Source organism: Daphnia carinata, chromosome 9, assembly GCF_022539665.2.
Source record: "Daphnia carinata strain CSIRO-1 chromosome 9, CSIRO_AGI_Dcar_HiC_V3, whole genome shotgun sequence".
Taxonomy (NCBI): Eukaryota; Metazoa; Arthropoda; class Branchiopoda; order Diplostraca; family Daphniidae; genus Daphnia; species Daphnia carinata.
In genome coordinates, this window is record NC_081339.1 from 8,874,864 (window position 1) to 8,899,182 (window position 24,319).

Here is a 24,319-nt window from a genome sequence, read left to right on the forward strand (position 1 = left end):
AAATGATTTAACCGCTTCTTCGATTTTAGTTTGTTGTCGACAGATATACCAAAGCACCTTGGTGGACTAAATGTTTTTTCTGACTATTTGTCGATGAATTTTTGAAGCAAATTCAAGACCTGAAACTATAATAACTTAATATTCAATATGATTTATGATAAAGTATAAAACTTACTTGATTGTTGTTTGGCTTGTACTTGCCTTGGAACCACTTCAATAACACCCTGTTTACTAGTTCCACCTAACAAAGACTCTGCTTGTTGGAAATTGACGTCTTCCTCTGCGATCACTAGACCTGGCTGTAATCTTTCATTGATGTGTGTTCCTTGTGTAAGGTGACTCACTTCATATCCTTTTACAATAATAAAATATAAGAAGGAACGCATAGCAAATATAAAATTTGTCTATCGTTGAAAATACCTGCACATGACCCTAGAAAATTGGAATCACTTTCTATCAGAGATGTTTTAGCACGAACAGTGAAAGTGGTGTTCTCACTTATTGTCAATTGTTCTTCTGCACCCTCTCGTGCCCTTGTGTTCCTCTTAGTGGAAGCTGTTGTAAGAAAAATGTTAGATGTCATGCCATTTGACAATAACTAAAATTAACTTACTAATATCTAGATGTAAATCCTGGTAGATTACTCTTGAACAGCTAGGCTTTGTCATGCATTGCAATGTGCACATATTTTTTACTGGTGAGTGGTCACCCAAAGTCACCCATCGACCTGGGACAACATATAAGAGAACCCTTAAAAAACAAAAAAGAACAGAACAATGGAAAAGAAACAGGTATTTTCAGACAAACATAAATGTTACTTACCAAATTACGCACTATATCGTTTTTCCATGAGCTATACAATAAAAACAACTCCTGTCCCGTTTGAAGAAGATGAAACCGTCTCCCAGTGCTGCCAATGTTTAGAGAACTATTAAACTGTTTTTGATTGCCAATTATTATAACGGGTTGTGAGCTGCCTTCAAAGATCATTAGGATATGAAATTGATTGTTTAATTTAACTTATACCAAACTTATATTTCCTATAAATGTAAGAATTATTGAATATCCAATTTCAGACGTGTAAATTGCTAAGACAATGGGAGGGCGGGGGAGATTAACTGACGATACTATTTCATTGTTCAGAGTGAAAAAAAGAGATATATTTTTAAAACAAATCCGTAACTGTAACATTCCAGTTGTTGTATGCTTTTTATTACTATTATTAGGCATTAAATATTTATCGATTTTGATCAATAAGTACAAAATATATGATTCTACCAGAAAATATTAGCATTAAAAAATACCGTTTGTCTAAAAAAAAAATTGTTTGAAGTTCTTGACCTTTTGCTAAGTTTATTTAGGAAACTTTACTTTATCATTTTTCAGGAGGCTTTTAGAATGATATGGCCCTTTACGTTGTTTAAATAGTAAAGTAAAACAAATTTAAAAAAAAATTTAAGCTTACACTTCGACAAGGGATGCTGTTTAGTCTACTTTGCCAATGTAGGACTCTGGGGGTATAATGCGGAAATCGGTTTCATATGCCGTATTTCACACACAAAATCCGACGAAAACCATTAACCAAATGTACCTTTGCGGAAATCACTCGCGGTAACGTTTTTCGTTGGCTTTTAACGAACGAACAGCGTTAACCAGAGATTACCTTTGTGAACATCGCAAGCTCCGATCGATATTAGTTACCCCTAACCGACGAAAGGCGTAAACTCGAAATTAACAGTGAATGTTTACGGATGGGGTGTCTGCGATGGAAAAATGTTACAAAATGTTGAAGTTAAATGGGTTGCAATTTCACTAGCTGTTGAAATTGGCTTGTTTCGAACAGCAGCAAAAGAGATGTTGATCTTGCAGAGAAGGACTTTTTCTTGGTCTTGTAGACCTCTCCTTAAGCTTAACGTTTTTCATTTTGGAAAAACGAGTTCTCCAGAACACCTCGGTAGCCCTGCTGCAGCCTACTTGTCGGAAAATTTGATGTCTTGAGTGCCCGGCTAGGACTAACGGCAACACAGGCCCTCTTGCCGCAAAAGGTTTTTTCGCAATTTCCGCGAAAAGTCTATATGAACTGAAACACTTGCCAATATTCATTAAATTAGTTACCGCATAGACGGGACTTTCTATTCCAAAGTCTGTTTCTCATAGCCTAGTAGAAAGAAAATTTGTCGTAGATTTTTTTCAGCAATTTTTGGCTTTGCCTAACGGTGGTTTGTTCCACCACTTCGTGATGTAAGGAAACGAGTTCAATTCATCTTTCGTTTTCATGGTAATGTCTACTACACATTCCGTGTCTTAAACGCCAACAAATGTAATACCTTTCTTTCCTTGAACTAAAATCATAGTGACGGTGCCACACGAGTATGATTCTGCCATAAAGAATTCATCAGGAAACGGATAAAAAAGGCATCTTTTTGGACAATAAAAATTTTATTTAGACAAAAAAACGGAGTCCGTCAAAATAAAAAAAATTAACAAGAACACTTTTAACAGAGTAAAATTCAAAATTATCAGAAATCATCGAATTTTCTCGTTTTCGTTAGTCCACAGTTGAAAAGCCAGCGTCGTCATCATGAATGATAGCCGCCTAATAACCAGAGCACCCACCAATCTCTTTCAGAAAGAAACCTACTGATCAAGCTCGATGTAGTTAAGCTGATTCGCACTTGACAGTTTCTGTCATCTCAGTCTTCTCCGAAATGACAGATTGGTTATCGGTCACTGCTTTCTTCTCTTCCACGATGCACATCCAAGGGAACATTTGCTTGAGGCACTGTAAAAAAAAAATTTTAAAATTTGATGAGGAAAATAGTTTAATGAAATCGAACTGTACCTCTCGGTATTTAGGATGGGAAATGGCATAAATGAGTGGATTGTAGGCGCAAGATGTTTTAGCCAAAATTACTGGAATGGCAGATACCAACGGAGTAATCTTTGAAACGTCACCAAATGTGCCCAAGATGCAGATAACGGTAAAAGGAGTCCATGCGGTCAACCACATCGAGACGTTCATGATGGAAACCTTGGCAATGCGGATCTCGGCAGACACCTGCTGCTGGTCGTTGTTGCTGCGAAGAGAAGCAACATTCATCTTCTTGGCTTGCGCACGCAGTTCTTCTTCGTGCTTAAAAACAGCATGGACGATGAAGTAATAACAGCCAGCAATGACAATGATTGGCAGAATGTAGTTTGCAATGGTGGCTGCCATAATATGGGTTTTGTTATTCATATTTTGAGAGACATAGTCATACGAACATCTGTTTATTTGTGGTGAGAAAAAGAACTAAATGTTATATGAATATAGCCACGCTTACAGATCAAAATACTCACGTTCCCATGATGCCGTCCATGGCGTACGCACCCCAGCCGATCAGTGGGCAGATGGACCAGCCCAAAGCCCAGATCCAGCTCATGGTGATGATGGTGACAGCGCGGTCTAAATTTCGTTAAGGAAGTGTATCGATTATTTTTAAGGTAATTCTTCTACATAAGAATAATTTTAGTAATTTTTTGAGAAAAATCATACTGAAAGTAAGTGGAGTCCCACTGAATCCCTTCACAATCACATTATAGCGATCGTAAGAGATCATGGTCAATGTGAAAATCTGGTTGTACCCGAAGCAAGCCCCTATTTACAGAAGTCAACAGACGATTAATAGTTAACATCGTATCAAACCATTCAGCGCGTAAAATTATTAATTCGCGGCACACCAAGAAAAGCATGGATTTGGCAGCCCATTTCTCCAAAGCGCCATGGTCCGCCGAGGAAGAAATTGTAGACGCATTCCGGGAAGAGAGCAAGCATCAACAGGAAGTCTGAGACAGCCAAATTCATCACCAAGAGGTTCGCGGGGCTTCGAAGAGCTGGGAAACGGCTGAAGATTTTCAGAACGACAGCGTTCCCGGCAACGGCGCAAGTACCGACGATCAAGTACAGTAAACCCAAAAAGTAATACCAAGCCGGGTGCAGAGCCTTGTAGGAGTGCCAGTGAGGGTGAAGGAAGCTGCGGATATCCTCCGGAGCGTAGGCATAGAGAGTGAAGGTATCGGGCAAAGCCCACGGATCGAAAGCCTGCTTCTGGGCCATAGCCACCACAGCATCACCAGTCAAATTCGCCATTTTTCTAACGGAAAAAAACATCCATTTTTGTCAATTAGTACAACAAATGAAAATTATGGTATATTCAAAATGATGTTTTACCTGGAAAAGAGATTTTGTTTTCAAAGAAGACAAAAGAATCTAGCACAGAAAGAATTGTCAAAGGAAATGACTTTGTAAAGATTGAGGGCTGACAAGCAGAAGAAGCGACCTCGAAAGCAAGAGCTTACAGACTGACGCTATGAATTGAACAGATGAAACGGTCGTTTATATACAGAATTTTCACACGGAAATCAATGTCTTGGCGATGACGTCCTCAAGAAACTTTATTGAATTAGGACTTGTCTAAGCTGTTTACTAGGACAGAAACCATACAAATTGTTTGTGGTTTTTACCCTGATGTTTGTATACAAAAACGATAACGAATAATCATGGCACAATACTCACCCACTAAAATATCACGGTACATTCTTTTAAAGCAAAATTTTATCAAACCATTTACCCTATTTTGAAAAAAACGCAAAAAGTCGGCAAAAATTGCCTTAGAACGTCGTAGTATTTGACCGATACTTTTCGATTTTGGTTCCATGTATAATCATGCTGTTGCATTATTTTTTTTGCACATAGCTTTTTTTTTTTTTTAAACTGTAATTGATTCGTACGCCATTGGTTATCAAGAATACATCTAACAAACGAGTTAAGCATACGAATCGTCAAACTCTTTCCAATGGATGTTTCTGTATTTAGCATTTCAACTGATTTTTAAGAAATGCAAATTGCAAAGACAACGTCCAAAACATAAACTATCGCTACCATAATTCAAACCAAAGTTTTCCTAAGGAATCATTGATGCTTTTCCTCAACCTACCGTCTAATGTTTTAATATCAACCTTTTTTTAGTAAAGCTATGATGTTGGAGATATATTTACTGCTCCTTCCATTGTTTCAGTTTTAGATCCCTTATTCATCCCCATGATAAGTTCAAAAAGAACCGAATGTCTCTCATATTTCTTCGATTAAACGTAGCTTCGCGTTTAATGAAAACCATATTCAATGCCATCTTGCTGTTCATTTTTCAAGTCAACTATCTTACAGAATATTAGCGTATGCTGAGTTGCGAAATCTCGTCATTCCGCTTAGTAATTCTCGAGTTTTCTCATCATTAAATCCTCAAGGAATATCCTTTAGTATAACCATTCAAATGGAAAAATTTACATAGTAAGGCATCATTAGACATCAGCTGATAACTTGAACGCCCTCAAACCCTAAAATTCTGCATTCATTGTTAATTACCAGAGGGATCGTGTAACGATCCCGAAAGGTAATTGTAATTGTGCTAGAAATAAATGAAGAGACGACCCTAAGGGTGTAGACCCATTTATTTAGCTCTTTAAAGAAAAAAAAAAAAGAACCAAAAACAAAGGAACACCTATTCCTTTCCTAATGCCTTGATACGCCCCCTCTCTTCAGACTTATTTCACCAGGGCTTGTAACAACTTTAACAACATAAACAACTAAACAAAACAATGATTATGAAATCAGAGATGGACCAGAGAAAAAAACCTGACGTAATTCTGACAGGGGAAAAAACTCTGTCCGTAACGGTCATGAAAAAGGGTAACAACAGTAGTGCCATTCAAAGATCAACTCGTTAAGAAAAGACACAACAAAAAATTGCAGTTCTTCTATAGCTGCCATCTCGCCAGGGGTTTTCTTAGCCATGAAGCTGATTTGCTGGACGTTCGATGGACTGATTCCAGTTATGACCACTGCCTCCGCTGAAACCTCTGGGCTTTCTGGCTTGGTTTACTCTATCAGAAACCAAAATATAATGAAAATACAAAAGGCTGACGGATATCAAACCACACAATAATTCTCCATAAATGAAGCCAGGGTGGGTTTGGGTGGGAGACAGACCCTTAGGGTCGTCTCTTCATTTATTTCTAGCACAATTACAATTACCTTTCGGGATCGCTACACGATCCCTCTGGTAATTAACAATTGTGCTGCGAAATGCCATTTCGTTAGACCCTAAGGGTGACTTTGTAGATTTGTTTAAATGTGAGTTTGTCCGAAGACTGATGATTCAACCGTTGCCTCCGCCGATCGGTTGTAAAATCTTCTAAACGTCGATTCGTGAGACGAGCTTCCCGCTTTTAAAATTGCATCCATTGACAATCCGTTGTTTGACGCCATAGAAGCGGCCGCGCTTCTAGTTGAATGTGCCCCAAATACCTTCGTATTGATCCCGGCTTCCTTTAGGACGGATCTTATCCATCGACTCACCGTGTTGGGTGACACTGGTTTGTGCGGAGCAATGACTGCTATAACCAGCCTATCACTGTTGTGTTCCGCTCGAAAACTACTAGTGCGCTCCTTGTATGACTCCAACGTCCTAACCGGACATACCTTTGGATCTGGACAAGCTGTTAAAGAGAATGTTTGCTATGGAACGTTTCTCTGAGCTTTCCTCGGCGCCCCAACGCGAATTTTACGCTATTTGAAGCGAATACTAACGAACTGTATTCAATTGCCGCAATTTCTGAGACTCGCATGAGCGTCGCTAGCGCAATCAACGTTACCATTTTGTACGCTAACAGGTATAGAGGTAACGAATCGTTTTCTCCTAACGAAGAAACAAAGGTGAGGACTTGATTAGGATCCCATGTTGCATTGTATCTCGGACGAGGCGGATTTCGATTGTAACAACCTTTGAGCAATCTTACTACTTCCGGCCGCTCGCCTATGGGCACGCCCTCCGCTGGCTTAAGAGTGCTCGACAACATCGACCTATGAAGATTAATAGAACTATACGATTTACCCGACGCATGCAAATTTGTTAAAAATTCCAAGATGTCCGCTATAACAATTGAGAAGGGATTCGAACGCCTCCCCATACATCAATGCACCCAATTTCTCCATGCTGACTCATAAGCGGTTTGGGTGTTGGGCCTAATTCCGGCCATGAGTAAGTCGACCACCGTTGTCGAAAATCCTCGCTCAAGTTACTGTCTCCTGACAGCTTCCAGACGGCCAAGTGCAGCGCATTGTTCCAGGTAAGCGGGTGAGTTTCGTCCAGTGCTGATTTCAAAAGGGTCTGAGACGGCGCAAGAAGACGTGGGACGTCGCAGGAGAGCTCCAGCAATAACGGGAACCACGGCTGGCCTATCCAAACTGGACAAAAAAAAACCACTACAGATTTTTCCCGCCTGATCTTTCCTAAGCATTTGAAAATTAAGGCGAATGGTGGGAAACAGTAAGCCAACAACCCTTTCCAATTGACTGAAAAGGCGTTTGTTGCCATTGCGCCAGGTTGCGGATGCCATGAAATAAATGATGGAAGCTGTGCGTTCCAAGGTGTTGCGAAAGCGTCAACGACTGACGGCCATAGTTCCTGAATGCACTTGAAAACGCGCGGATCCAACTTCCAATCCCCGGCGTCTGGCCCGGCTCGTGACTCTTCATCCGCAATGATATTTAATTTGCCCGCTACGTGAACCGCCTCCAACGATATGCCGCGGTTCTCGCACCAAGTTGTAAGCTGGGCAGATACGTTAGTCAGGGCCTGAGATCGAGAACCCCCGCAATGATTAATATAGGCTACAGCTGTCGAATTGTCCAAGAATACCCTAATTGAGATATTCTTAGACTGAGCAGCGAACGCCTGTACCGCAAAGAACGCTCCTAATAGTTCGAGCTCGTTAATGTGCTTTTTTATATCCGCTGGCGTCCAAGATCCTCTCGTTCTGATTTCATCACAGCATGCACCCCAACCTGATAGCGACGCATCTGTATAAATCTCGAGATCTGGTGTGTGGGGAAAGAAAATTTTATCTTGGGTTTTGTTTAGATTAAACACCCAGCATTCCAGGTCCTCACGAGCTTCCGCTGAAAGTGAGCATCTAGTCTTTAAATTGAAATTGGCCGATTGCGCTTGTTTGATGTAGAACCATTGCAATCTACGGTAATGCGCCTGAGCGTATGGAATCGCTGGGATCGCCCAGGTAACGTTGCCCATGATAGACGCAATCTTTCGCAAAGAAATTGATTCCGCCGCAAGCGCCGCCTCACACATCTTCTTAACTGCTTTTACTTTGATGTTTGGCAAGGCGAAGGACAATCGAACCGAGTCGATTACTAGCCCCAGATATTCTAGGACTTGCGTAGGGACCAACACGGATTTTTCCCAATTTATTAAAAAACCCAGATGTTTTAGCAACTGGATGGTTACGTTAAGATCCCCTAATGTGCTTTCTTCAGACACATTCAAAATTAAGATGTCATCCAAATAGATTATCAGTCTTACGCCCTTTTTTCTCAAAAAACCCATGACAACCTTGAGAATTTTTGTAAAAATCCTTGGCGCGGAAGCCAGACCAAAGGCCAGACAGGCAAATTGGAATAAACGCCCCTTCCACTGGAACCGCAAAAACTTTTGGTGGGCAGCACAAACCGGCACCGTCAGGTAGGCGTCTTTTAAATCTAGTTTAACCATCCAATCCCCTTTTGGTAAAAGAAAACGAGCCGATTCTAGATTTTCCATCTTGAAGTGTTCGTACCGAATAAATTGATTTAAGGGCTTCAGATTAATGATAGGCCTAAACCCACCCGATTTTTTGGGAATCACAAATAAAGAACAAACGAACCCTTCAGACCCGTCAGTGATTTCTCTAATAGCCCGCTTTCTGACAAGATCCCTCACTTCTCTGTCACAAACTGCCTCCATCTCTTTGGGCATTACAACAGAGACAGGAATTGTGCGATGAGTAGGTGAAATGCTGAAATCGAGTTTAACGCCATGCGATAAACTATCGAGGATCCATTTATCGTCCGTTACCACCGTCCAACGATCCGCAAAAGCTATCAACCTAGCACCCACTTGCTCTTCCGCCCGGCGTTTAGAACAAATAATAGATTGGGGATTAAAAACGTACCTTTGGCCTCCCCGTAAGGTAGCCGGTGAAATAGGACTGAAACGAAATAGGACTGGAGAAATAGGACTGCAAATATCCAGTCCTATTTCTACCGGAGAAATAGGACTGGGAGAAATAGGACTGACTTTTCAAAACTTTTAGGACAGTCCTATTTCTCCATGCCAGCAGTCCTATTTCTCTTCGGCATCAGTCCTATTTCTCCTTAGAAATAGTCCTATTTATTTTATTTTATTTTGTTCCAATAGGAACGATATGCCTCCAATCCGGTAGGCAACATATTGCGTAAGAGCGTCGGCTTATATCCATTTCTCTTTGTAAAAAGCCGATGGTGTTAACTCATAACTTAAATGGTTCACCAAACATTTATCTTTTATCCTATTTTAATTTAAATTGCAGGGGACCATTAATTATGTTATATCTAATATAGTTCATTTAATAAAATACTACAACGGCCACACCAGAAATATTTATTAAATTTTTCTTACTTTTTAGTGCATAAATAACTTTTCCAGTTGCACTCATGTTGTACTTGCTCATACAACTATCAGCAACGAATAACAAGCAAGTCTTACCATATCGGTAGCGCTCTAACCTGTGACACGGGTAGTCCTATGTTCGATTCTCCGTGATTACATTTCTTCTGAGGTTTTTAATAACATTTGCGGTTAAGTTTACTATGAATAGTAGAAGAATGTTAATGAATCTTCGCCTGTATGAAAGCTAGTTCCTCACCAGGAGCAAGAAGAACTGTTGAGATACAAGAGAATGGATGAGAGAGGAGATGGTAGATAACGGTAGATGGGCGAAAAATAAATTATTTGTAATTTAACATTTTAACAATTCCTCAACTTCTTTACCAAGAAGAGGATTCTACCACCGAAGTGGATGGCCGAGCATGACATAGCATTACTCATCAAGTGACGTATGCCAAAGGATTAAGTTAATATTTATATTGACTTTGAAATAAAATTGATGAAGAAGATTTATGGGTGCTAAAGCCGAGGAAGTTGAAGATAGTTGCCGGCGGCGAATAGAAAGAAGAGATTTGCATGACCAGGAGAAGAGCAGCCGACTATAGCGCTGTCTTCGAGAAGATAAAGGTATAGATACTATCTCATTTACAAATAGTTTGTTATGTAAAAATAATAAATTTTATATTGTAATAGGATATAATCCCCCTTCCTAGAGTCCAGCGGATCGTGACCGATTTCGAACGTGCTATATTTACCTGTCCGCAGGCACTTTGTGGATTGCCAGCACTTTGGCTGCAATTTCCACTGGTGCCAAGCCGTTCTGAAAAAGGTCCGGGATCTTCACCTTGCCACCCTCTACAACAACAAGGGACCGAATCCAGTGCGAGACTTTGTCTTTCGCCTGCTATGCCTTGCATATCTTCCAGGTAAATAGCACACAAATGTTATATTTAATTGTCATAAATAACATTTGTGAACTTTAATTTTGTAGCTGGTAAAATTCCTGGTGTGTTTGACGCGTTGAAGAGCTTAGCACCTAGCGAACTTTCAGCACTCATGGATTATATGGAGCGGAATTGGATTCGGGGCAAGTTCGCTGAGAACTGGTCATGCTTCAACATCTTAACGCGTACCAATAACGACTGCGAAGGAATGCACCACCAATGGAACAAGGTAATTTAAATTTGAATAATAATATGTAATGAATAATTAATAACAAAAATGTTTGTAGTTGGCAGGCGGATCTAATTTAAAATTCTACAAGATGACAATGATATTCGAAGAAGTTTCCTTACTAGCACGCTACTCTGCCATGACAAAATAAGGGCTCACCGGAAGAAAGAGACCCAACTTAAGAATTCCGTACTGTTCCAGCTTTGGGCGCGCTATCAAAATAATGAGGTATGTTTTCTAAATTTACAAGAAAAAAAAGTTTCCCTATAGCTTATCATTGTTTTTGCAGCTATCTACAATGGATCTACTAGAAGAAATAGTTTTAGAGCTTAGATCATCTTTTCCCGCTATTGTTTCCTCACATGCCCTTAATGTTGCTATAAATAATATTAATGATGAACTAGATATGTCTATAATTGAATAAAATTTGTTTGTTTGTAACATGTATTTTATTTGACGAATGTTTACAAATTAACATACTTTATAAATAAACTTACATAATCTCAATTGACTTTTTTATTTTAATGTAATATGTAATGTAATACATTATGCTTGAATTATTACGATAATACTTGTTGTGCAAGCGACAACTAATGTGCCGATTGATGGTTTTGGTTCGTGGCCACAATTCCCGAGAAGATGATTGTTCTAAAAAAAATAAAATTGCAATAATTATACCAATGTACTCCATATAACTATAAATGAATTTACCTTGCATGTTTAAATCCTTCCAACCATTTACCAAACGAGTGATAAGAGAAAGCAAAAGCTTTCAATTGTCCGGAAGAACGGTTTAAGAATTCGTTGATCAGAGCTCCCTATGAAAAAAGAAAAATAAAATTAATGAAAAAGGCAAAAAAAGAACTTAAGAAATAAAAAAACGTTAAACCGGCCTGAGTAAACTGTAAAAAATTGCCACGCAAAACCTACAAAGGAGAAAAAAAAGAAAAAAAAAATGAGTAAAACATAAGCAGTTGAAACACAATAAAAAAAGTAAAAGCATTAAGTGACGTGAAGTATAGTTAGGTAGCATACCCATAATTTGCAGATGTAATTAAATAACTATCGTAAATATTTCTAATCCTAGTCGGCCTACGTCCCGACTAAGATATCTATTTAACTGAAGGTCCACTCCTGGGTCAGACAATTGGTTTCACGACGACACTGTGAAACCAATCCCGATACCTGTGCCCATTGAGGTGACAAGTCTCAATGCCCTTACACTTAAATTAACAATGCCAGCACTCGAACCGTTGCCTATCCGTTCCGAGCCTGATACAATGTGTCCGGGTACGGCCCAGCACTAGTGAAGTAGAAAATGTACTTACGGTTTGCGAAACCTTAGAAACAATCCGCAGCTGGGCAGGAACTGGGCAGGCCGCTGGACACGAACAACAGATGATTAGCACATTCACAGCACATTCACGGCACATTCACGGCACATTCGAAGCACCGTCGACAACCTACACCATGAAGATCTAAATACTGACTGGCTGAAATGCTGAAACCGCATGTGAAAATTGGGAAGTCAGAACTACCATTATTTGCCATTTCAGAAGTATTACCCTAAACACCAGTAATTGTTTTCTCCCAAAAATTCTTTCATAGAATAATTATTAAAAACCTCAGAAGAAGTGTAACCACGGAGAATCGAACATAGGACTACCCGTGTCACAGGTTAGAGCGCTACCGATATGGTAAGACTTGCTTGTTATTCGTTGCTGATAGTTGTATGAGCAAGTACAACATGAGTGCAACTGGAAAAGTTATTTATGCACTAAAAAGTAAGAAAAATTTAATAAATATTTCTGGTGTGGCCGTTGTAGTATTTTATTAAATGAACTATATTAGATATAACATATTTAATGGTCCCCTGCAATTTAAATTAAAATAGGATAAAAGATAAATATTTGGTGAACCATTTAAGTTATGAATTAACACCATCGACTTTTTACAAAGGGAAATGGATATAAGCCGACGCTCTTACGCAATATGTTGCCTACCGGATTGGAGGCATATCGTTCCTATTGGAACAAAATAAAATAAATAGGACTATTTCTAAGGAGAAATAGGACTGATGCCGAGGAGAAATAGGACTGCTGGCATGGAGAAATAGGACTGTCCTAAAAGTTTTAAAAAGTCAGTCCTATTTCTCCCAGTCCTATTTCTCCGGTAGAAATAGGACTGGAAATTTTCAGTCCTATTTCTCCAGTCCTATTTCGTTTCAGTCCTATTTCACTGCCAATCCCCCGTAACCAGGAACTAGCCCCAGTCGGTCGTCCTCTTTCCCCTCCAACTCGTTGCGGTGGCTGCTCCCTCGTCTTCCTCGGGCGCAAAACGAAAGGGTGCTTCGATGCTGATTGAGAATGGTCCATTGACCCATTTCCTCTGGACCTGAAACTTGTCTTGGTCTTTGAGATTTTAGCCAATGTTGCGTCCTGCGATGCTTCTTTAAGCATCGACTCCAGGAACTTTCCCGTAAAAAGGAGCTCTCGAGCCTCCTTTCCGGGTGCAAACGCTTCCGGGTCAGCTGTAAGAAAGTCAAAACCGGGTTCCACTAAGGCAACCACCGATCGCCTTCTCTGCCGGGTAACGTGGTGATAGGCGCGAGACCACTGCTGTAGTGCGTCCTTTACCAAATCCTGGGCTTTTCTTTCCGATTCTCCATCACTGAGGGAAAGAATGCGGGTATAGAGGTCTATAAGTGTCGGAAAATCCGACGTCCAACACTGTCCAAGGGGACGGTGAAGAGGCAGATGAATAGAAACGAAGATGCCGGGCACTCGGTACCGAAGTGTCGGTAGCCGGGGTAAGTCCAACTCTAGGCGGGAGCTAACCAAGAAGTTCCCGGCCATTGAAAAGGATATGACGGTAGACGGTAAACGACTGAATATAAACGGGAGTTAGAACGATTCGCCCGGCGAATCCTTGGCTTAGAAGGCCGGACGTCCTTAGTATAATATCGAAACTACTTGACGTCTTTTGCAGCTATATGAGGCGGTCTCTACCGACCGCTCTCATAAGTCAACATCAAAAACCATCGCGACTGGAGCCGGTTTTAGCCCAGAGTAAAAGAGATGTTGACGGAGGAGGAACCGACGGTGGGTCGGTGGAGGAGGATTCGAGGTGGAGAAGGAGCGGACGATCCTGCGGCTAAAACGGGTGACGGAACAGCGGTGACACCTACTCCAACGTTTAAATTTATGTACGTTTAATTGCTTATATTAGTCAACGGTGTTTTGTAAATGCTGGGTATATAAAGGCCGGTTTTCGGCTGAGTAAATACACACGAGTTTCACCGAAGCCCCCGGAGTCGGCTCTTCATTCTACTGGTAACTACTATCAAGTTTGTCTCTGTTATCACTTGTGTTGCTGCCCGTCGCAACTGGCCGGCATTATCTGCCCGGCCGTGATACGCTGCTTTCGCCCGTCTGTCTTCTTCTTTGGCCCGGCTCTTTTCCTCCACGGCTGCAACGAAGTTGCTCGCAGCAATTCCATCCGGATCGGATCCTGCTTGGCCGTCGCTTCACTTGAAGATCCATCCGACCCGGGGGCATTCAACGCCAAGGATTACAAGTAATCTAGCTACTGTTATTCGTGTCCGTCATATTGGCCGCGCCGTCTCTCGGCATCATTTTTGAGATCATTTGACGGTGAGATCCGTACGGTCGCTTAAATTGAGGTCCAGTTAGTCAAGTCATTGGCAGCCCGGCTCCCCCACCGGCTGCCGGCCTGGACGTACTGCGGCTATTACGCTGAGGCAACCAAGGCCTCAAGCCCACTACTTTACGCTGAGCCGGCAGACTCCGGCATTGAGAAGCCCCGCAAAGGGATAAATCTCAAAATAAGTGGCGGGCCAATATCCATGATCTTGAGTTGCGTCGTGACCAGCGACTCCTCCGCCGCATTGACTGCTTTTAACTTCCCTTTATCCTTTGCCCGTCTATACATGTAGCCGTCGAGTTTGGGTGGTCTTAACGAAAATTCTTTGTCCACAAAATCAAGCGGAATCCTCTTTGAAATTGCTTTAGATTCGTCAGTTGGTACTCCTTTCGTCAACCAGCTGGAAAGAGCTTCGGTGACCTCTTGTGGCACTACCAACGGTACAGGTTCTTTACTACCATTCGACCTTAGACTACGGGGCTCTGGGGTACGCTCCTTTGATGAACCCGGCCTCGGTGAGCTGGGTACGGCTGGCGACCTGGCCGCTTGCTGCCCTGCAAAACTCTCTGGACTTCGATTTGCTGGGCGCCATGGCCGCTTAAAGAATCCTGGCAGACGATCCTGATCTTCGTGGTCGTCTATCACTATTTCTTCCATCTCATCCTCTTCTTGCGGTGGTCCATAGTCTTCTTCTTGCTCGTCGGTTCTGTGTCTATTGCCACAGTCAAAACTCTCACGACTTGGCTCACGCTCGCTGTCCTCATCCGTATATTGCCTATCCTCCACACGATTATATTCCGCACAAAAACTGTCACGGCGGGAATTATAATTCGCCGTATCACTCCAAAACCCTCGACCGGCCTTACGTGTGTAAAAATCCCGCACGTCATACCCATAGGTTGGTCTGACTCTGCCATAATCTTGGTCGTAACGATCGTAGATTGGGGCGAGGTAGAGACGGTCGCGATAAAAACCACTCGGCGTAGGACGTGGGGGGAGGGACCTTTCCCTTTCTTGATAACGTGAATCGTAGTAACTTTGGCGATCACGATAACGAGAGTGTTCTAAAAATTCTCTTTCCTGCTCCCTATTTGAAAAATTTACGGCACGTGGATCAAACCAATCGTTTCTATGCCTATCTCTGTAATTTCCAGGTGCCGACATCCTTACTCTGTAAGAGCTAAAATAAGTCTGAAGAGAGGGGGCGTATCCAGGCATTAGGAAAGGAATAGGTGTTCCTTTGTTTTTTTTTTGGTTTTTTTTGGTTTTTTTTTTCTTTAAAGAACTAAATAAATGGGTCTACACCTTTAGGGTCTAACGAAATGGCATTTCGCAGCACAATTCGGAATTTGCTGAAAGGGTCGTAATTTGTTTTATATCAAAATATTTCTAGTATATAGTCATATACGATTTCTCTAGCATCGGCAAGATACATGAACAAGTTAACACGAAACTCATAGAAAAATCACAAAAGAGCGAGACCACTGAAATACGACAACCCAGGATCCTCTTGGTGATCCAAGAAGGAAGTATTAGTATACTCATTTGCTGTGTCTTACACGCCAAAAAAATACAATACCTTTCTGTCCCTAAACTATCATGGTGTCGTTGCCACACGGATATAATGCTGACATAACGAATTTTCTCAGGAAACGGATAAAAAAGGCATCTTTTTGGACAATAAAAATTTTATTTAGACAAAAAAACGGAGTCCGTCAAAATAAAAAAAATTAACAAGAACACTTTTAACAGAGTAAAATTCAAAATTATCAGAAATCATCGAATTTTCTCATTTTCGTTAGTCCACAGTTGAAAAGCCAGCGTCGTCATCATGAATGATAGCCGCCTAATAACCAGAGCACCCACCAATCTCTTTCAGAAAGAAACCTACTGATCAAGCTCGATGTAGTTAAGCTGATTCGCACTTGACAGTTTCTGTCATCTCAGTCTTCTCCGAAATGACAGATTGGTTATCGGTCACTGCTTTCTTCTCTTCCACGATGCACATCCAAGGGAACATTTGCTTGAGGCACTGTAAAAAAAAAAAATTTTAAAATTTGATGAGGAAAATAGTTTAATGAAATCGAACTGTACCTCTCGGTATTTAGGATGGGAAATGGCATAAATGAGTGGATTGTAGGCGCAAGATGTTTTAGCCAAAATTACTGGAATGGCAGATACCAACGGAGTAATCTTTGAAACGTCACCAAATGTGCCCAAGATGCAGATAACGGTAAAAGGAGTCCATGCGGTCAACCACATCGAGACGTTCATGATGGAAACCTTGGCAATGCGGATCTCGGCAGACACCTGCTGCTGGTCGTTGTTGCTGCGAAGAGAAGCAACATTCATCTTCTTGGCTTGCGCACGCAGTTCTTCTTCGTGCTTAAAAACAGCATGGACGATGAAGTAATAACAGCCAGCAATGACAATGATTGGCAGAATGTAGTTTGCAATGGTGGCTGCCATAATATGGGTTTTGTTATTCATATTTTGAGAGACATAGTCATACGAACATCTGTTTATTTGTGGTGAGAAAAAGAACTAAATGTTATATGAATATAGCCACGCTTACAGATCAAAATACTCACGTTCCCATGATGCCGTCCATGGCGTACGCACCCCAGCCGATCAGTGGGCAGATGGACCAGCCCAAAGCCCAGATCCAGCTCATGGTGATGATGGTGACAGCGCGGTCTAAATTTCGTTAAGGAAGTGTATCGATTATTTTTAAGGTAATTCTTCTACATAAGAATAATTTTAGTAATTTTTTGAGAAAAATCATACTGAAAGTAAGTGGAGTCCCACTGAATCCCTTCACAATCACATTATAGCGATCGTAAGAGATCATGGTCAATGTGAAAATCTGGTTGTACCCGAAGCAAGCCCCTATTTACAGAAGTCAACAGACGATTAATAGTTAACATCGTATCAAACCATTCAGCGCGTAAAATTATTAATTCGCGGCACACCAAGAAAAGCATGGATTTGGCAGCCCATTTCTCCAAAGCGCCATGGTCCGCCGAGGAAGAAATTGTAGACGCATTCCGGGAAGAGAGCAAGCATCAACAGGAAGTCTGAGACAGCCAAATTCATCACCAAGAGGTTCGCGGGGCTTCGAAGAGCTGGGAAACGGCTGAAGATTTTCAGAACGACAGCGTTCCCGGCAACGGCGCAAGTACCGACGATCAAGTACAGTAATCCCAAAAAGTAATACCAAGCCGGGTGCAGAGCCTTGTAGGAGTGCCAGTGAGGGTGAAGAAAGCTGCGGATATCCTCCGGAGCGTAGGCATAGAGAGTGAAGGTATCGGGCAAAGCCCACGGATCGAAAGCCTGCTTCTGGGCCATAGCCACCACAGCATCACCAGTCAAATTCGCCATTTTTCTAACGGAAAAAAACATCCATTTTTGTCAATTAGTACAACAAATGAAAATTATGGTATATTCAAAATGATGTTTTACCTGGAAAAGAGATTTTGTTTTCAAAGAAGACAAAAGAATCTAGCACAGAAAGAATTGTCAAAGGAAATGACTTTGTAAAGATTGAGGGCTGACAAGCAGAAGAAGCGACCTCGAAAGCAAGAGCTTACAGACTGACGCTATGAATTGAACAGATGAAACGGTCGTTTATATACAGAATTTTCACACGGAAATCAATGTCTTGGCGATGACGTCCTCAAGAAACTTTATTGAATTAGGACTTGTCTAAGCTGTTTACTAGGACAGAAACCATACAAATTGTTTGTGGTTTTTACCCTGATGTTTGTATACAAAAACGATAACGAATAATCATGGCACAATACTCACCCACTAAAATATCACGGTACATTCTTTTAAAGCAAAATTTTATCAAACCATTTACCCTATTTTGAAAAAAACGCAAAAAGTCGGCAAAAATTGCCTTAGAACGTCGTAGTATTTGACCGATACTTTTCGATTTTGGTTCCATGTATAATCATGCTGTTGCATTATTTTTTTTGCACATAGCTTTTTTTTTTTTTAAACTGTAATTGATTCGTACGCCATTGGTTATCAAGAATACATCTAACAAACGAGTTAAGCATACGAATCGTCAAACTCTTTCCAATGGATGTTTCTGTATTTAGCATTTCAACTGATTTTTAAGAAATGCAAATTGCAAAGACAACGTCCAAAACATAAACTATCGCTACCATAATTCAAACCAAAGTTTTCCTAAGGAATCATTGATGCTTTTCCTCAACCTACCGTCTAATGTTTTAATATCAACCTTTTTTTAGTAAAGCTATGATGTTGGAGATATATTTACTGCTCCTTCCATTGTTTCAGTTTTAGATCCCTTATTCATCCCCATGATAAGTTCAAAAAGAACCGAATGTCTCTCATATTTCTTCGATTAAACGTAGCTTCGCGTTTAATGAAAACCATATTCAATGCCATCTTGCTGTTCATTTTTCAAGTCAACTATCTTACAGAATATTAGCGTATGCTGAGTTGCGAAATCTCGTCATTCCGCTTAGTAATTCTCGAGTTTTCTCATCATTAAATCCTCAAGGAATATCCTTTAGTATAACCATTCAAATGGAAAAATTTACATAGTAAGGCATCATTAGACATCAGCTGATAACTTGAACGCCCTCAAACCCTAAAATTCTGCATTCATTGTTAATTACCAGAGGGATCGTGTAACGATCCCGAAAGGTAATTGTAATTGTGCTAGAAATAAATGAAGAGACGACCCTAAGGGTGTAGACCCATTTATTTAGCTCTTTAAAGAAAAAAAAACCAAAAAAGAACCAAAAACAAAGGAACACCTATTCCTTTCCTAATGCCTTGATACGCCCCCTCTCTTCAGACTTATTTCACCAGGGCTTGTAACAACTTTAACAACATAAACAACTAAACAAAACAATGATTATGAAATCAGAGATGGACCAGAGAAAAAAACCTGACGTAATTCTGACAGGGGAAAAAACTCTGTCCGTAACGGTCATGAAAAAGGGTAACAACAGTAGTGCCATTCAAAGATCAACTCGTTAAGAAAAGACACAACAAAAAATTGCAGTTCTTCTATAGCTGCCATCTCGCCAGGGGTTTTCTTAGCCATGAAGCTGATTTGCTGGACGTTCGATGGACTGATTCCAGTTATGACCACTGCCTCCGCTGAAACCTCTGGGCTTTCTGGCTTGGTTTACTCTATCAGAAACCAAAATATAATGAAAATACAAAAGGCTGACGGATATCAAACCACACAATAATTCTCCATAAATGAAGCCAGGGTGGGTTTGGGTGGGAGACAGACCCTTAGGGTCGTCTCTTCATTTATTTCTAGCACAATTACAATTGCCTTTCGGGATCGCTACACGATCCCTCTGGTAATTAACAATTGTGCTGCGAAATGCCATTTCGTTAGACCCTAAGGGTGACTTTGTAGATTTGTTTAAATGTGAGTTTGTCCGAAGACTGATGATTCAACCGTTGCCTCCGCCGATCGGTTGTAAAATCTTCTAAACGTCGATTCGTGAGACGAGCTTCCCGCTTTTAAAATTGCATCCATTGACAATCCGTTGTTTGACGCCATAGAAGCGGCCGCGCTTCTAGTTGAATGTGCCCCAAATACCTTCGTATTGATCCCGGCTTCCTTTAGGACGGATCTTATCCATCGACTCACCGTGTTGGGTGACACTGGTTTGTGCGGAGCAATGACTGCTATAACCAGCCTATCACTGTTGTGTTCCGCTCGAAAACTACTAGTGCGCTCCTTGTATGACTCCAACGTCCTAACCGGACATACCTTTGGATCTGGACAAGCTGTTAAAGAGAATGTTTGCTATGGAACGTTTCTCTGAGCTTTCCTCGGCGCCCCAACGCGAATTTTACGCTATTTGAAGCGAATACTAACGAACTGTATTCAATTGCCGCAATTTCTGAGACTCGCATGAGCGTCGCTAGCGCAATCAACGTTACCATTTTGTACGCTAACAGGTATAGAGGTAACGAATCGTTTTCTCCTAACGAAGAAACAAAGGTGAGGACTTGATTAGGATCCCATGTTGCATTGTATCTCGGACGAGGCGGATTTCGATTGTAACAACCTTTGAGCAATCTTACTACTTCCGGCCGCTCGCCTATGGGCACGCCCTCCGCTGGCTTAAGAGTGCTCGACAACATCGACCTATGAAGATTAATAGAACTATACGATTTACCCGACGCATGCAAATTTGTTAAAAATTCCAAGATGTCCGCTATAACAATTGAGAAGGGATTCGAACGCCTCCCCATACATCAATGCACCCAATTTCTCCATGCTGACTCATAAGCGGTTTGGGTGTTGGGCCTAATTCCGGCCATGAGTAAGTCGACCACCGTTGTCGAAAATCCTCGCTCAAGTTACTGTCTCCTGACAGCTTCCAGACGGCCAAGTGCAGCGCATTGTTCCAGGTAAGCGGGTGAGTTTCGTCCAGTGCTGATTTCAAAAGGGTCTGAGACGGCGCAAGAAGACGTGGGACGTCGCAGGAGAGCTCCAGCAATAACGGGAACCACGGCTGGCCTATCCAAACTGGACAAAAAAAAACCACTACAGATTTTTCCCGCCTGATCTTTCCTAAGCATTTGAAAATTAAGGCGAATGGTGGGAAACAGTAAGCCAACAACCCTTTCCAATTGACTGAAAAGGCGTTTGTTGCCATTGCGCCAGGTTGCGGATGCCATGAAATAAATGATGGAAGCTGTGCGTTCCAAGGTGTTGCGAAAGCGTCAACGACTGACGGCCATAGTTCCTGAATGCACTTGAAAACGCGCGGATCCAACTTCCAATCCCCGGCGTCTGGCCCGGCTCGTGACTCTTCATCCGCAATGATATTTAATTTGCCCGCTACGTGAACCGCCTCCAACGATATGCCGCGGTTCTCGCACCAAGTTGTAAGCTGGGCAGATACGTTAGTCAGGGCCTGAGATCGAGAACCCCCGCAATGATTAATATAGGCTACAGCTGTCGAATTGTCCAAGAATACCCTAATTGAGATATTCTTAGACTGAGCAGCGAACGCCTGTACCGCAAAGAACGCTCCTAATAGTTCGAGCTCGTTAATGTGCTTTTTTATATCCGCTGGCGTCCAAGATCCTCTCGTTCTGATTTCATCACAGCATGCACCCCAACCTGATAGCGACGCATCTGTATAAATCTCGAGATCTGGTGTGTGGGGAAAGAAAATTTTATCTTGGGTTTTGTTTAGATTAAACACCCAGCATTCCAGGTCCTCACGAGCTTCCGCTGAAAGTGAGCATCTAGTCTTTAAATTGAAATTGGCCGATTGCGCTTGTTTGATGTAGAACCATTGCAATCTACGGTAATGCGCCTGAGCGTATGGAATCGCTGGGATCGCCCAGGTAACGTTGCCCATGATAGACGCAATCTTTCGCAAAGAAATTGATTCCGCCGCAAGCGCCGCCTCACACATCTTCTTAACTGCTTTTACTTTGATGTTTGGCAAGGCGAAGGACAATCGAACCGAGTCGATTACTAGCCCCAGATATTCTAGGACTTGCGTAGGGACCAACACGGATTTTTCCCAATTTATTAAAAAACCCAGATGTTTTAGCAACTGGATGGTTACGTTAAGATCCCCTAATGTGCTTTCTTCAGACACATTCAAAATTAAGATGTCATCCAAATAGATTATCAGTCTTACGCCCTTTTTTCTCAAAAAACCCATGACAACCTTGAGAATTTTTGTAAAAATCCTTGGCGCGGAAGCCAGACCAAAGGCCAGACAGGCAAATTGGAATAAACGCCCCTTCCACTGGAACCGCAAAAACTTTTGGTGGGCAGCACAAACCGGCACCGTCAGGTAGGCGTCTTTTAAATCTAGTTTAACCATCCAATCCCCTTTTGGTAAAAGAAAACGAGCCGATTCTAGATTTTCCATCTTGAAGTGTTCGTACCGAATAAATTGATTTAAGGGCTTCAGATTAATGATAGGCCTAAACCCACCCGATTTTTTGGGAATCACAAATAAAGAACAAACGAACCCTTCAGACCCGTCAGTGATTTCTCTAATAGCCCGCTTTCTGACAAGATCCCTCACTTCTCTGTCACAAACTGCCTCCATCTCTTTGGGCATTACAACAGAGACAGGAATTGTGCGATGAGTAGGTGAAATGCTGAAATCGAGTTTAACGCCATGCGATAAACTATCGAGGATCCATTTATCGTCCGTTACCACCGTCCAACGATCCGCAAAAGCTATCAACCTAGCACCCACTTGCTCTTCCGCCCGGCGTTTAGAACAAATAATAGATTGGGGATTAAAAACGTACCTTTGGCCTCCCCGTAACCAGGAACTAGCCCCAGTCGGTCGTCCTCTTTCCCCTCCAACTCGTTGCGGTGGCTGCTCCCTCGTCTTCCTCGGGCGCAAAACGAAAGGGTGCTTCGATGCTGATTGAGAATGGTCCATTGACCCATTTCCTCTGGACCTGAAACTTGTCTTGGTCTTTGAGATTTTAGCCAATGTTGCGTCCTGCGATGCTTCTTTAAGCATCGACTCCAGGAACTTTCCCGTAAAAAGGAGCTCTCGAGCCTCCTTTCCGGGTGCAAACGCTTCCGGGTCAGCTGTAAGAAAGTCAAAACCGGGTTCCACTAAGGCAACCACCGATCGCCTTCTCTGCCGGGTAACGTGGTGATAGGCGCGAGACCACTGCTGTAGTGCGTCCTTTACCAAATCCTGGGCTTTTCTTTCCGATTCTCCATCACTGAGGGAAAGAATGCGGGTATAGAGGTCTATAAGTGGCGGGCCAATATCCATGATCTTGAGTTGCGTCGTGACCAGCGACTCCTCCGCCGCATTGACTGCTTTTAACTTCCCTTTATCCTTTGCCCGTCTATACATGTAGCCGTCGAGTTTGGGTGGTCTTAACGAAAATTCTTTGTCCACAAAATCAAGCGGAATCCTCTTTGAAATTGCTTTAGATTCGTCAGTTGGTACTCCTTTCGTCAACCAGCTGGAAAGAGCTTCGGTGACCTCTTGTGGCACTACCAACGGTACAGGTTCTTTACTACCATTCGACCTTAGACTACGGGGCTCTGGGGTACGCTCCTTTGATGAACCCGGCCTCGGTGAGCTGGGTACGGCTGGCGACCTGGCCGCTTGCTGCCCTGCAAAACTCTCTGGACTTCGATTTGCTGGGCGCCATGGCCGCTTAAAGAATCCTGGCAGACGATCCTGATCTTCGTGGTCGTCTATCACTATTTCTTCCACCTCATCCTCTTCTTGCGGTGGTCCATAGTCTTCTTCTTGCTCGTCGGTTCTGTGTCTATTGCCACAGTCAAAACTCTCACGACTTGCCTCACGCTCGCTGTCCTCATCCGTATATTGCCTATCCTCCACACGATTATATTCCGCACAAAAACTGTCACGGCGGGAATTATAATTCGCCGTATCACTCCAAAACCCTCGACCGGCCTTACGTGTGTAAAAATCCCGCACGTCATACCCATAGGTTGGTCTGACTCTGCCATAATCTTGGTCGTAACGGTCGTAGATTGGGGCGAGGTAGAGACGGTCGCGATAAAAACCACTCGGCGTAGGACGTGGGGGGAGGGACCTTTCCCTTTCTTGATAACGTGAATCGTAGTAACTTTGGCGATCACGATAACGAGAGTGTTCTAAAAATTCTCTTTCCTGCTCCCTATTTGAAAAATTTACGGCACGTGGATCAAACCAATCGTTTCTATGCCTATCTCTGTAATTTCCAGGTGCCGACATCCTTACTCTGTAAGAGCTAAAATAAGTCTGAAGAGAGGGGGCGTATCCAGGCATTAGGAAAGGAATAGGTGTTCCTTTGTTTTTTTGTTTTTTTTTGTTTTTTTTTTCTTTAAAGAACTAAATATATGGGTCTACACCCTTAGGGTCTAACGAAATGGCATTTCGCAGCACAATTCGGAATTTGCTGAAAGGGTCGTAATTTGTTTTATATCAAAATATTTCTAA

The 24,319-nt window shown here is 42.0% G+C and overlaps 4 protein-coding genes and 1 long non-coding RNA gene across 5 annotated transcripts; all 5 read right to left on the reverse strand.

Annotated features, from left to right (window-relative positions):
- Nucleotides 1-2,527: 2,527 nt before the first annotated feature.
- On the reverse strand, nucleotides 2,528-4,169 carry LOC130685723 (compound eye opsin BCRH2-like). The gene is made up of 5 exons (XM_057509047.2): nucleotides 3,721-4,169; nucleotides 3,536-3,637; nucleotides 3,340-3,445; nucleotides 2,843-3,266; nucleotides 2,528-2,782 (listed from the first exon to the last, which is right to left on the reverse strand). The coding sequence occupies exons 1-5, from the start codon at nucleotides 4,148-4,150 to the stop codon at nucleotides 2,660-2,662; spliced, it is 1,185 nt and encodes a 394-aa protein (XP_057365030.2). The 5' UTR covers nucleotides 4,151-4,169; the 3' UTR covers nucleotides 2,528-2,659.
- Nucleotides 4,170-6,968: 2,799 nt separating this feature from the next.
- Nucleotides 6,969-10,829, reverse strand: LOC130685703 (uncharacterized). The gene is made up of 2 exons (XM_057509025.1): nucleotides 10,822-10,829; nucleotides 6,969-9,078 (listed from the first exon to the last, which is right to left on the reverse strand). Exons 1-2 carry the CDS (start codon nucleotides 10,827-10,829, stop codon nucleotides 6,969-6,971), a joined length of 2,118 nt encoding a protein of 705 aa, XP_057365008.1.
- A 362-nt stretch (nucleotides 10,830-11,191) lies between these two features.
- Nucleotides 11,192-12,153, reverse strand: LOC130685732 (uncharacterized). Its single transcript, XR_009421750.1, has 3 exons — nucleotides 12,017-12,153; nucleotides 11,400-11,614; nucleotides 11,192-11,336 (listed from the first exon to the last, which is right to left on the reverse strand). It is a non-coding gene; the product is annotated as an uncharacterized LOC130685732 (long non-coding RNA).
- Nucleotides 12,154-16,021: 3,868 nt separating this feature from the next.
- On the reverse strand, nucleotides 16,022-17,778 carry LOC130685722 (compound eye opsin BCRH2-like). Its single transcript, XM_057509046.2, has 5 exons — nucleotides 17,324-17,778; nucleotides 17,139-17,240; nucleotides 16,943-17,048; nucleotides 16,446-16,869; nucleotides 16,022-16,383 (listed from the first exon to the last, which is right to left on the reverse strand). The coding sequence occupies exons 1-5, from the start codon at nucleotides 17,751-17,753 to the stop codon at nucleotides 16,261-16,263; spliced, it is 1,185 nt and encodes a 394-aa protein (XP_057365029.2). The 5' UTR covers nucleotides 17,754-17,778; the 3' UTR covers nucleotides 16,022-16,260.
- A 2,797-nt stretch (nucleotides 17,779-20,575) lies between these two features.
- Nucleotides 20,576-24,094, reverse strand: LOC130685704 (uncharacterized). The gene has a single exon (XM_057509026.1). It carries the CDS (start codon nucleotides 24,092-24,094, stop codon nucleotides 20,576-20,578), a length of 3,519 nt encoding a protein of 1,172 aa, XP_057365009.1.
- Between the last annotated feature and the right edge of the window lie 225 nt (nucleotides 24,095-24,319).